The sequence below is a fragment of the Carlito syrichta genome, unplaced genomic scaffold (assembly GCF_000164805.1).
Source record: "Carlito syrichta isolate Samal-C Ts95f unplaced genomic scaffold, Tarsius_syrichta-2.0.1 Scaffold269265, whole genome shotgun sequence".
NCBI classification, from domain to species: Eukaryota; Metazoa; Chordata; class Mammalia; order Primates; family Tarsiidae; genus Carlito; species Carlito syrichta.
In genome coordinates, this window is record NW_007213361.1 from 2,269 (window position 1) to 16,068 (window position 13,800).

At 48.7% G+C, this 13,800-nt stretch overlaps 1 protein-coding gene across 1 annotated transcript in view; it reads right to left on the reverse strand.

The window, feature by feature from the left end:
- ZNF536 (zinc finger protein 536) overlaps positions 1-13,800 on the reverse strand; it is a gene marked incomplete at both ends in the record, with an annotated part of 92,560 nt that overhangs the window by 362 nt on the left and 78,398 nt on the right. The window contains 2 exon segments of the mRNA XM_021709639.1: positions 1-1,173; positions 13,225-13,377. The exon segment at positions 1-1,173 is cut by the window's left edge and continues 234 nt beyond it. Of these exon segments, the coding sequence (XP_021565314.1) occupies positions 1-1,173; positions 13,225-13,377 (1,326 nt within the window).

Consider the following 13,800-nt stretch of genomic DNA (forward strand, 5'->3'; position numbering starts at 1 on the left):
AGGCGATGTCAGAGAGGTCATCGGCAGTGTTCTTGCTTGTGATTTCAGGGATCAGGACGGGGCCATCATCTTCAGAGTGGGCCTTCCCATCAGGTTCCTTGCTGTGGCAGGAGCTGGAGGCCCCCGAGCCGACCATGCCCGGGTAAAGCCCGAACTGCTTATAGAAGTCTGACGGGAAGTGGCAAAACGCAGGGTCCGCGTGGCTGGGCCATGAGCTGCTCTTCTGCTCCCCCGAAGTCTCTCTGAGCTGTCCTTGAGCCATCTTCTCGGAAGCAGGGTCTAGAGAGCTGGTCAGAGTGGAGAGGCCCAGCTCTTTGTTTGATGAGGCTGAGGGCAGCAGGGCCACCTTGCTCACCTCCCGGGCTGGGTCCTTGCAGTTGCCTGTGACCCCCATGGTGCTATCTTTGCGTTTTGCTTTGCCCAGGTGGTTGGCCTGGAGATGGAGAGCCATCAGTTCCATGGAGGACGTGGTGAAGGCACAAAACAAGCAGCCGTGCCAGGCGATGCTGTCTTGCACTGTCACGGATGAGCCCGGGAGGGAGGCGGCATCTGGCCGCACGGACAAGTCCAGAGGCTCGTACTGAGACTTCTCAGACTTCCTCTGGGAGGACTTGCCACTGGACTTCTCCTCACCTCCATCAGCTCCGTGGACTTTCATGGACGCGGGGTCGGACATGGTTTTGTCTTTCATGTCCTTCTCCTTCTTCAAGGAGCTGAGGACAAAGCTGTCCATGAACGCTTGCAAAGACCCTTGGAAATTCACACCGTTGCTCACGATGCTTTGATAAGCTCTCCCGATCTCGGAGAAGTGGGTGCTTTTGGAAGGAAGATCAGCACCTTTCAGAGTGTCTGAAGGAGTCTCCGAAGACATGCAAGTGGTCTGCCCCGCATGATCCCCGGACGCGAGCACTCCTGACGTCCACTGCTGAGAGGCAGGGCCACCTCTGAAGTCGATTCCAGGGAGACCCTTAAAGGCTCCCCTGAGGATGTCCGGCCTGACAAACAAAGAAGCTTTGCTCGACATCTCATCCTTGTGGTCTGGGTTGGGGGGCTGTCCAGAGAGTGGCCCAGCTCCGTTCTGTCGCTCCCGATGGTGTCGTTCTAAGTGGTATTTTAAGGACGCTGACTGGGTGCCGGCATAGTCACAGTGGGGACACTTGTAGGGCTTCTCACCTGCAAAGTTTGGGTATAAGAAGAAGAAAGTGTTTATCTCATTTTGGTGTGCTGAACAAGGCTAGCTCTTGAAACAAAGCAGCCCAAACTAATAATCAGTTAGAGAACAACTGTTTTTTAATAGAAGAATAATTCGTACTCTTAAGCTTTTTTAATGATTTTGTACCATTTGGGACTATTCAGGAATGACATACTATCTACACACAATTAGCTATCTTTTTCTTTATCTAACATGTGAAAACGGCTGTAGATTTAAAAGCTATGATTATGAAAATTAAGCATAATAATTTCAACCACAGTGATCATTAAAAGTAGAAGTTTAAAAAGACAAAGTATGTAACAAATGGGTGGTTGCAATATTTTGTGTATACAATAGCTCTAAAATTTGTTTAAATTATACACATGGAAACCATTTTTAAACCTAAAAATTTTATGGCACTGTTACGCAAGACTGAAATGAATGATTTAAGTCTTGCTCTGCAGTAAATCATGGATATAATTAGCAAATGGCATACTGCACAAGTAATTTATCATTATTTGGAGGGCACCATTCCAGACGGGCTCAGATATCTGCAGACCTACTGCATTGTTTCTAAATAAAGAACTATAAATACCGATTCTATAAAATATTAATACCATTACAGTGCATTATGATTGCAGCATGTAAAGACATATAGTTAAGATAAAAAGCAGTCAATAAAACTTAAAAGAAAATGAGTAATAAAAAAGCACAAAATATATTTAGTTTCTGTATTTGAAATTAACATTATCTACTGGTCTGTGTAGTGCCTTAAATTTGTACTAATGGCAGACCTAATGCTCTCATAGTAAAATGTGTAATTTACCTATAATAAGCGCTTTCTAGAGAATAAAAATAGCTTTAAAGAGTGTTTTAAAACATATAAGAGATAATTTTCATGAATTAAATATTTATTTAAATTCAGCATCTAACTTCTATTGTTCTTTCCACGATGGAAAACATACCATAACAGACAACTTACATCTGCCGGCATTGCGGAATACAGGAAGAAGAAAAGGTAAACAGATGTGGATTTAAATATATTCCAAGAATTTGTTAGCAATCCCAGGTCTTTTCTAGACTTTGCAATCAAAAGGCTCTCTGGAAGGAATGGGGACTGGGACAGTCCCTGTGAGCTTATTCACAATAGCACCCTGTCAATATCCACAATTATTTCTCCCTGAAACCTCAACTATTCTTCCTCCCCTTCTTCTGTTCTACTGTAAGTAGACTGATCAAATAAGGAACCTCAAATCATCAGCGAATGGTGTATTCTGAAGACATTTCACTACATCTAGTTTCAGCTGATGCCGTGACTCCCAATTCTCCAGGGACAGGGCATCTGGGGGCCTACACTTTGTGAACAAGAAGACCACCAGCCTGGTTCTGAGCAGGAGACTCCCTGCTCTCTCCAGATTGTGTGTCAGAACCATGAAGACCCTCTGTCCACCTCACCAAAATGAGGGGTCAAGTGCTCCTCATTCTTGCTTACAAGCAGCTGAGGTCTCCAATGGACGCTTCTTCCGAGATGCTTGTTACGTTGGAAAGGGGACCAGCAGGGAGTCTAGTTCTCTAAAAGTAAAGGTCACAGTCATCTCTGGCTAGACCAATGATGTGAATCTGGGAGAAAGACTCTAGCCCCTTAGAGGTAAAAGTACAGTGTCAGGCACCATTTTCCCACTTCTTGGAGTTGATCCCTGGGTTAGACTCACACTTGCTTGGGCCACTGCTATTTGAACATCTCACCACAAGCCAGGCTGGGATGGGGGACTTGGGGGCAACTGGATATCATGGCTGACTCAGCTTACCAGGAAGCCCAGTGGCCAGGTGCAGCAGAAGCAGTGCCTGTAGCTTTCAGGGTGGTGATGGTACCCGTGGCAGGAGGGCCTGACTAGACATTCAGGATCCTGGACCACGGGTAAATACAAGCCCTGTGGGAGGGCCCAGAGAGGGAGAGCCAGCTGAGGTAAGGCCCCCAGGAACTGGGTGAGGCACCGGTTGCATTTCAGAAACACAACTGGAAATAATTAAGTACAACTGGCAAAGGAACCATGGAGAAAGCACGGGTATTCATCAGCAGGAGGGGGAATGGGGACTCTTAGCTCCAGCCCTGAAGGGTCTAGGGGGCAGCCTTGGTGGGGACAGTAAGGATGCAGAGGATCAGAGGATGTGCATGCATATTTCAAGGGACACGTGTTTGAAATGCACACTGGAGTGGTTGTTCTTGAACTCTGCTGTGCATGAGAACCACCAGGGGAGCTTGCTAAGACACCCATTGTGGGCCCTGGGGCACGGCAGTTCTGACTTCCTAGGTCTGGGCTAGGTGCGTAAGTTGGTTTTTGTTGTTGTTTTTTTTTTTTTTGAGTTGGAGTCTCACTCCGTCGCCCAGACTGGAGTGCAGTGGCCGCTCCCGGCCACCGCAGCCTCGACCCGCTGGGCTCCAGCGATCCTTCCGCCTCAGCCTTCCGAGTAGCTGGAACTACAGGCACACGCTACCACGCCCGGCTCATTTTTGATTTATTGTAGAGATGAGGTCTCACCAAGTTGCCCAGGCGTGTCTCGAACCCGCTGGCTCAGGCAATTCACTCACCTCAGCCTCCCAAGTTGGTATTTTTAACAAATGTCCCTGATGATTCTTATGCAGAAAGACAACACTTTGAAAAACCAAACTGGAATCGTGGGGAGAGTTTCAAAAAGGACTGATAACCTGGTCCTCCCACCCCAGATTTTGAGTTAATGGGCCAAAGGTACAAACAGGGTGTCGCAATCTTTCAAAACTCCCCCAGGTGAGTATCTGTGGAGCCTGGGTGGGGTCTCCAAGGGAAGAACTCTTGGAGGCTGGAGCTGCAGGGTGGCTTACAGGGAAGACAGTCTAGACCACAGGAGGTGTTTGGGGAGTCTGGGCTGGGAACTCTACTTCGCTGGACACAAGATCCCGGTCTTGGGACTTTTGCTTCCTTAACCTGTAATGACATGCAGAAGCACGCATTCTCTAAGACCTCATCCAATCCTACACTCACGTAAAGAAGTAACCTAAGTCTGAATGAGGCCAGAGATATGTGCGTACATATGTGTACACACTCGCACACTCAGAAACCTGGAGGCTCCTTCCCACACATTTTTCGATTGGACGAACTGATGGATGAATGCGCACCTGCCACCTCCCAAGCATGGCTCTTGGCCCCAGGAGCTGAGTGAGGAACTTGATGCCTCCCAAGCATCAGCTTGGTCCCTGGGCCCATGGCTTTCAGGGGAGGTATAACATACTGCAAGTAAGCAGGGCTCGCTCTCTCTCGCTCTCTCTCTCTCACACACACACACACACACACACACAGCATCACCATGTGCAAGAGGACACCATCTCCACTCCAATCACTGTTCTTTAGAGTTGAGCTTATAGGCCTTGGTCCCCACAGCCCCCGAGAAAGAGAGGCATAACTGAGAAACAAGAAGAGTTCTTTCTTAGCACTGCAGTCTCCAAGGGCCCAGGCTGTGAATCAGAAGCCACTTTGTGAGTTTTCAAGAGTTGCTCTCATTGTGCATGATCTGAAAGGTTCCAGATAGGCCTTCGCCTACCCTTGCTCTGCCTCTGCACTAGAGTCCCTCTGCTGTCCACATCTGGAGCCAGGTCCACCTCCTGCCTGGTTCCTGGAGGGATGGGCGGAGGTGGCTGCTTCCTGCCAGCCCAGCTCCTAAGGCAAACGCTGTAGGGCGCTGTCCCACGGGATAACCCCATACCCTTTAGATTTGTCTTGAAAACAACAAACTCGATTTTCCTTCCTTCGTAATCACTAAGTGATTCGAATAACCATCTGTCTTGAAGTCTTTGCTCCCATTGCCTGGCTTCCTCTCCGATGAGGGGGTGTAGGGAAACACTTCTGACACTAAAGCGAGTCCGGCCAGACACACACAGGGGACCGGAGTCCTCTAGGGTGAGCCTGGCCTCCCAAGAACCCCGAGTAGCCCCAGGGTTTCACGTTCCACTGGAAACGTCCCGGCTGTTTCCCAAGCATTCTTTCCCCGAAGGGCACATTGCAGGGTGCTCAGGAGGCAAACTTCTCACAACACTGGCCTACATGGGTGAGGGAACAACTCTGAGGAAAAACCTATCAGCACATTTGGCAGACTCTGAGGTGCGGTCAAGGTCTGCACTTCCATGTGGCCAGCACAGACAAATGCTGAGTCCACCTGTGCTGAGAGCGGCCGCTGCCTCGAGAGACACTTTTCAGCCCCAGCTCTCTGGGCTGACTTGAGCAAATCCCAGGCCTCCGACAGGGACAGGCCTCTGGCAGCCCCACCCCCACCCCACCAAGGCCGGATTCTGTCCAAGACCTGGGCAGGCATTTCCCCCTGCAGCCTGTGGCACGGCCAGCCGAGACCCTGCCAGCAGCTCTGTCCAGTTGAATGATTGACCACTGGGGCCACAGGGGAGTCCAGAACTACTAAGGGGATCGCTTAGACTGCCCGGAGCTCCCCAGGGGGTCATGAGTCCGCCAGTCACCTCCAAGGTGTTCGGGATTTGCTGTCTTGGTGTCTGCCTCTTACAGGGGCCACACACTCACACGCCTTCAGAGTCAGGCAGATCGGATGAACAAGCAGGGGGTGAAAATGCTTCTCCTGGAGGGTCGCCACCACTCAGTTCGAACTGACAGTGGGCACCAGGGCCTCGGACTTCCTAAGAAAAGTCTCATATCCAGATTTCTATGTGCAGTGCCTCAATCATTAAATATTGGTACCAACTTCAAAACTTTTTCTAACACCGGGAGGATCACAGTGCCCTAATTTAGAAGGAGTCTAGAGAAGGTCGTCGGTTTGAAATTTCTGTCTGGGACCAAGATGTGTAGTACAGGGCCATTCACCCCCTGAAAGAGGCAGGTGAGAGCACTGGCAGCCTTCTGGGAAACCTCTCACAGCGTTTTACGGGAATAAGATGTGGGCCCAAACAGCGCATTCTAGAAAAGAGAGCTGTGCTAGAAAAGACATCATAAAGTAAAAAAAGCAACAGTTCGTTATTCCGATGAACTCATGAAATGACGGGAGCCATCTTATTAAGCCAGCTTCCCACTGATGTATGGGCATAAGATACATACTTAGCTTGAGAATACCACTGACAGCTTCTCCCAAATCACTGTATCAGTTTGACCAGTTCAATGTACCTGTTTTTCCATGGTCACGTCTTCTATCATTCTGAGCCTCCACTTTGCACTTGATATGTTGAAGGAACCCTCACTGTTCCAGGGAGTTACTCTGGAGCTTTTTAGAGCAATTCCCACCAGAACCTCTTAAAAAATAACAGGTGGATGCATATTATTCTTGTCGGAAACCCTCTTATCAAGCTTTTAAGAAATGATCCATACTTCTAATTTTTAGGGGTTTTTTTTTTGCTAAATCTCCAAAGGTGTATTCACTTTTAAGTTGAGTAACTGAGTATGTTCCTGTATCTGCATCCTCTATTTGATATTTATTTAGTCTTCCTACACGTCTTTACTTAGTTAATACCAGGAGAGATAAATATGGTGGTGCCTTTGCAGCGAAGCTTCAGTACATTAATATAAATTGTACACTAATTCCCCCAAAGCATATATATGTTGTAAACCTGAAGACTTTTCACACAGCTGCTTATTGCTAAACAGTGCCTTGTCCAGAAGGGGACAATCTGTGTCTCTAATTGCTGTCACTGAAGCCGAGATTCATTATGTGACTTTCCCATTAAAATGTGAGCATTAATTTGTATAATGAAATATCACCCACTGCAGTGTTCATTAGCCATGCCCTACTGTATACGGCACATTGTTAGCTACCTAGAAACTGTAGTTAATTTCACTAATGGATATTTCCCTACTTAGTGTTTGGTAGGAAATTTATACTGTAACATTACCTCTTAAACTTTTAAGGAAATTTAAATTCAATCAATTATTTTCAACAAAAGTTTGGGATGTCATTAAGGCAGAGCAAGGATAGGGGACTGAGGAAGAATGAAATGGGCTTTTAGTTCATTTTAGAAATAGAAAAACGATGGAATTTTAATTCAAAACAAAAAGAAAAGACTCATCTCCTTTTGGAGACTTTTCTTCTTCACTGCTCAGGTGGCTACACTCCCCCACCAAAAACAACAACACACTGCCTCTTTAGAAAAGGAAATGGAAAGAACACCCATTTTAACCAGCTCATTTTTGAAAATGTAGGCAATGCGCTCTTGCATTTATGCAATGTGCTGAAACAGCCTGGCTACCTTACATAGAGGAGAAAGTGTGGAAGCATCAGAGTTGAGGTATGTACTCATCAGGCATCAGGCACCTGGGTTAGGCTGCCTGGAAGCTTCATTTCCACCCACGTTTATGTAAGAGTCAGCGCTTGGGAAGCATTTTGAAGGTGAAGGACCGTTTCTAATATAACACGGGAGTCTATCACTCTCTGAGGCTAGGAGTGATCCACCTGGGGTGGATCCCTGGGGTCAAAACCATCCCTGGGGTCAAAACCATCCCTGGGGTCATAGCTTCTCCACATGCCACCGTGGCTGTTCACCTGCCTTATGCTTCCCTAACCTCACTGTCCCAGCGGGGAAACGGAGGCACTTGTGGTCAAGGAGACCTGGCTTTGAGCCAGTGTGAGGGAGGGGTCAGAGTGGAGCCAGGATGCACAGTACTTCCCTTTCAAGTCACCCGGAGGCTCCTCCAACACAACTGGTGAGTACAAGTCACTTCCTTCCCTCCTGCTGGCTGTGGTGTGGACACACACTGTCAAAGAAATGTCACATTAATTCCCTAAAACAAGCCAGAGATTCACTCCGAAAAGTAAAAACAGCAATACAACACAGCGATTAAGAGAATGGAATGCCAAATCAGGCCAACCTGAATGACAATCCGTAAGCTGCTGCTGGGCAACGCTGGGTGGGCAACTTCATGCCTCTGAGGCTCAGTGTCTCCCCTGCAACAGGGTGGCCGGTGGGACCTTGGTTCTTGAGATGCTGCAGGAATTAAGGAGCAATCTGATATGCAGTGCTCTGCACAGGGACACGTACAAAGAGTGGACGCTTTCATCACTATCCCTGCTGCTGTGACTGTCCCTGGTGGCTGAGTCACTACCATGCGTTGTATACACAGCCTCAGTCACAAGGCAAGATGACTCCCTCGCCACCCTCCCACCTCTGCTCTCCCTGCTCTCTGGTCCTATAGAAAAAGGCCAGAACGCAGGCCAGAAGGAGGAGGCAACGCCCAGAAGGATGAGCAGTGCTGGGCATGCCCCTCACCTGAGGGCACAGCTGAGGCTTCTCAAAAACCACTGCTGACCATCCCAGGCGGATCCATTCCCATACAGAGGCTCCCATTCACGGCTGGACCAGCACGTGCAGCACATCTAAACCAGATTCATAAACCACTGGCATAATTTGAGAGGGGAAAAATACCTAATGAGATTTATTTTTAATTAGTCCCTGAACTTTTGTGCCTCTAAGTCTTCATGAGTGAGGTTGCTTATTGCATTTCTCTACAATGGTCATTCCTGAGACAACAGCCCCTCCTGGGAAACCTACACACAGGTGAGCCCCCTGAGGGAACCCAGCCTGGAGTCCTGGAGCCCATGCACGGGCTGCTACATCCAGCAGTGGACTCAGGTGGCAAATACACACCCTCCCGGTCTTTCAGGGACCTATCAGCACCTGCCTGCCTCCTAGACACAGAATAGATACCCACTAGAGGACTGCTGCATTACAAGCACCCAGCTTCCCAAGAGGGGCTATAGGAGGGGGCTTTGAGGGATGGAATGGAGTGCATCTGTGGGAAAACATTAGGAAACAACTGATTGACCTCGCTGACCCCTTGGGGACATCCCCACCTCCTGCTGCATGTTATGACCAAAGGTTTGCTCGTGCATCTCTGTGATGGTTCATTTCTTGGTGTCAATTTGACTGGGCCCTATGGTGCTTAGTTAATTGGTTAAAGATTATTCTGGGTGTGTCTGTGAGGGTGTTTTCAAATGAGATTAACAATTGAATCTACAGTCTAAGGAAAGCAGATGGTCCTCCCGATGTGTGTGGCCTCATCCAGTCCGATGGAGGCCTGAATAAAGAAAAGGCTGAGTCAGGAAGAACTCGCTTACTCTGCCTGATAGTCTTTGAGCTGGGACTTAGATCTCTGCGTTTCGTTTTTCCTGGGTCCCTGTCCTGCAAACTGCAAATTTGGGACTTCCCAGCCTCCATAACACATGAGCCAATTTCTTACTATAAATCTCTTTGTGTATGTCAGTATGTGTGCCCTGTTGGCTCTGTTTCTCTGGAGACCCCAACTGAAACAATCTCTGATTCAAGTCTGTGCTTTTGGGCTCTGAATTCAAATCATGAACATTGTGCTCTAGAAGAGAGATTGCCCATGCCCGATGAGTGAGTTCTACGCAGTCCAGTGTGAGGTCTCCAAGAGCAAAGAAGTTCAGCCTTTCCCTGGCTGGGAAGGGATCAATGGCTGCCCTGCCTGGAGCCAGAGTGAGGCAGCCTGCAGGATCTGAGTGGCTTGGAAACTCCCGGAGTCCTGCCGGCACCTCCCCTTGGTACCTCGTGGATCTGGCTGAAGTGCAAGGGTCAGCAGAAACAACCTAGTTATCTGCATGCTCTCCCTGGCCCCAGAGCAACCTGAGGGGTGCATCTACTGAGCACCTCTCTAATAAGCGGGTGTTATGACAAGAGGTGCAGTAACGGAGTTAATACAGTGGAGAAAAAAAGGCAAGTGGTTTATATCAGCCAATGTTACATGATCAAGACTTCTAATAAAAATTGAGTGGGGCAGAAAAATACAGAGAATGTGTCACTTCATATTCCAATCAATTAAAATATATTTGATACACCTTGGATTTTTAAATGGACTCATACAGGTTTAGCCTCTTCAAAACATGGCATTTTGTATGTTTATTTCTTAGACTGCTGGCCTCTGGCCATGCCACTTGGAAACACAAAATTGCATTGTATTTGGAGTTAATGTTCTAAGGAAGGGGAGAGACAACAGCAAGATGAGGACTGAGGGGGAAAGCAGTTCGGGGCATCTCACCAACCCAAGCCCCACACGAGGAAATCATTTATTAACAAATAACTTGATTTTGATTTTTAATTACTTGCGGAATCTACACTTTTACATTGTCATAATGGATGTTTATTTTAGTGATTTATAACATGTAACACTCTCTGTTCTATTCAAATGCACAAGTGTAAGCATTTTCCAACTTCTTTGTTCTTAGATAAAAAGGAAATTGATCTTTATCTGGTTACCATTCTGCCTTTTAAACACGGCAAATGCTGTTTCCGAGGGGTGGTGGAGGTGGTGTGATGTTTCCACGGCTTCTTTCATTTTCTCCCTTATTCTAGGAAGTTTCCAGAATGCTTCTGTCCATGGCCCTGTCTTGCCTCTCTCAAAGACTACTCAGAAGTTTGTGAAGCAGAAGTTTGAAAAACTCATCCTTGTCAAGTTTTAAAACTGCAGAGAGCCATGTCCATTTGCTTTCTCCCCGGCTTCCCAGTACCTGTGGCAGCTTTGGTCCTAATTTACTTGGAAATATTCTGCAGAATGTCTGCTCCGACCCAAGGGCAGGCTAGTGAGGGGTGGGGCCAACAGGGACAGCAAGACTCCTTGCTTGGAGGCACTACCTTTTCCTTTGCTGACTCTCACTCTGCCAGGCTGACCTCACCGGGGAGAGCCACCACGCAGCTAGGAAGCCTGGCCCAGGGCTCTGGGTCGACATGAAGGAAGACACAGGACATGCCTGGCCTGGTTTCACATGTCTGTGGACAGCTCAACCACGGGTGCCCCGTGGACAGTCTCCCACACCCTGGCAGTCCACTTCCCCACAACCACCATCACAAACCAAGGGAAGCCCAGCTCCGATCTGAGGAGGTGCATGGACACAGGGGTCAGCTGAGAAAGCCAGTTGTCTGACTGACCCCCTAGGAGCCTGATCACTTTCACTAACTCCCCGACGAGCTCGTCGTTCAGCAAATACCTTCTAGTGCATTCCTGGAGCCATGTTCTGTTCTAGGCATTGGGGACTCAGCTGGACAAACAGAAACCGCCTTTGCTCTCAAGGAACTCACATCCTAGTCATGGAGCAAGAGAACAACAAGCACGAATAGATCGTGTGCCAGAGGGAGTGAGTGTGGTGGAGAAACATGACGCAGGAAGGAGAGGGGCACAGAAAGGGCTGGAGAGGGAGGGGATACGGGTCAGCAGGGGAGGCTGCCTAGGGAAGGCGGCACTGGGCCAAACCCAGAAGGGGAAGGAACAGACCAGGCAGGTGTTTGGCAGAGGAACACAAAGCGCAGGGATCTGGAGGCAGGAACTTGGGGTCCCTGAGCTCCCAGGGCAGGGTCTGCTTTCCCTGCTGCACTTGACCACGGCATGCAGGGATGGCAGGAAGAGAGTCACTCAATCACTCTCTCAAGCATGGTTCTTTCAGCCTTTCAGATTTGTCTGTGTGCCGTGCCCCTACCAGGCGGAAAGCACTCTTGCAGGCCCTGGCAGCACAGAAATGACAGCCGTTAAAAAGATGACAATATTGCCGCCCTAACAAATCTTAGATTCTCCTTCGGGGGAGACAGACAATATAACAAGATCATTTCAGAAAGTGTTAAGTTGTACAAAGAAAATAAAGCAGGGATGCGAGGGATGCTTCCGACAGAGTTGTCAGGAATGGTCCTGCCGAATAGATCACAGTCAAGCTGAGTTCCCAAGGACTACCTGGAAGAAGAACATTCCAGGTCAAGAAAGTGGCAGGGACCAAGGTTCTGCACCAGGAACAAGCATTCTCTGCCGGAGGAACAGGAAGAAAGGAAGTGGTATTTCCAAGGAATGACAAGGGTGATGAAGGGTGCGGGGTGGGGTCTGAGTGAGACAGGGTCAGGTCACCCCAGGGTCTTCTGCCCAGGAGAGTGGTGGGACCTAGGGCAGAGTTTTAAAATACCCCTCTGTGGCCTGAGACAACTCTATCTCCATGAGAGCGAGCCCGAGGGGTAGGGCCAGTAGCAACGACGGAAGCAGCCCCTGCCCACCTGTCCACAGGCTCCTCTCGGTGTCAAGGAGATTTGCGGGCACCAGGTGAGGTTCCAGGTGAGGGATTCCTCGCCTTTTGCCACGCGAAGCACACGAGGCCCATATGCGCTCAATATTCCTGCACAACCCTGAGCTTTATTGATTCCTTGGGAAATAAACCACCATTATTTTTGAAAATAAATGGCATATTTGTCTAGCCTCTGAAGCAGCTCATATTCCAATAGATGAAGTGTCAGGAGAAAAATCAAAGAAAATGGAGGTGTCCATATCTCGGATAGATTTTCTTTGGTGTTGGCGATGCACAAACAACTAGCAGGAGGGCTAGAAGAGCCGACGGCTGAGGAACAAGGCAGAGGGGTGGAGAGACATCCCGACTGCTCGCCCTCAGCAGGGTGATGCTGAAACAAGAGTGGCAACCGGAGGGATCGAGCAGGCCCGTCCCCCGTTGGCTCGGGAGCGTCTGAATGTTTCTTCTGAGGAGACCCAGTGCACAGTCGTCCTTCCTGCGTGCCACATCGCAAGAGGGGAACCAACTCCGCTCGCCAGTCCCAGGTATGATGGACACGGAATCCAACCTGGGTCAAAGTCAGTCTGCTGGACATTTGGGGGAGCAACTCCACCCCCTCCGGTACTCAAGAGAGTTTGGGCTGAGTTCCAGTCACTTACATCAGAGAGTCTCCTGGCTCACAGAGGGTGTGAGAAGTGCTCCTTCCACGCAATACAAGGAAGCCATTAGCAAACTGTCCTGGAACCTCAGACAAAGCCTCAATAGCCTCAGTCTGGACTATAGGAAATCTAGGTCTACGTGTCTGTGTGCCATTTGTGAGGGAGAATGTTCAGGCACGAATCAGGAAACCAGGGTCAGTTCTGACCCACACAGATGGTCCCAGGGAGAACCTTCCAGTGTCAGTGACCTGGCCCGGTTCTAGACCTGGGCCAGGAACAAGGCAGGACAATGCGTCCTCCTCCTCTGAGCTGTGCCCTGGACACACCCGGATCCCTCACCTGTGTGTATCCTCAGGTGGACCTTAAGGTGATGGGATGTCCGGAAGGTCTTCCCACAGTACGGGCAGTCCTTCATGGCCGAGCCCAGGCTTCTGTCGCGAAGCAGCGCCGGTGGCTGGACGCCGGCGGATCTCCCAGCCTCCTCGCCGATGTCTGCAGTGGAGGAGAAACGTTCTCACATCACTTCAGCACATGTCAGGAGTTGTTCGCACCAAAACTGCTAACACCACACAAAGTTAAACATGTCAATACTACACCTGTCTGTTTCATTCTTTCAATCTGACAGAATGCTGACAATTCATGTATTTTCTTGTTATTCTCTTAAATTATTTCATCTTTCCTATCATCATTTTAAGCAGCATATGGTACCTTTATATTGAACTGAATTAAACAAGAAAAGAAACAGCTGTGTCAGCAGCTGGTTTGATTTCTTCTTTTGCTTGGTTCCTATTAAATGTTTTTTTCAAAAGTTTAAAAATGTTGGTGTTTGTTGAATCTGATTAATTTATAATATGGACTAGCTGGAAAGTTCACTATAGGTTTGAAATCGCATTTGCATTATAGCAAGCAACATAC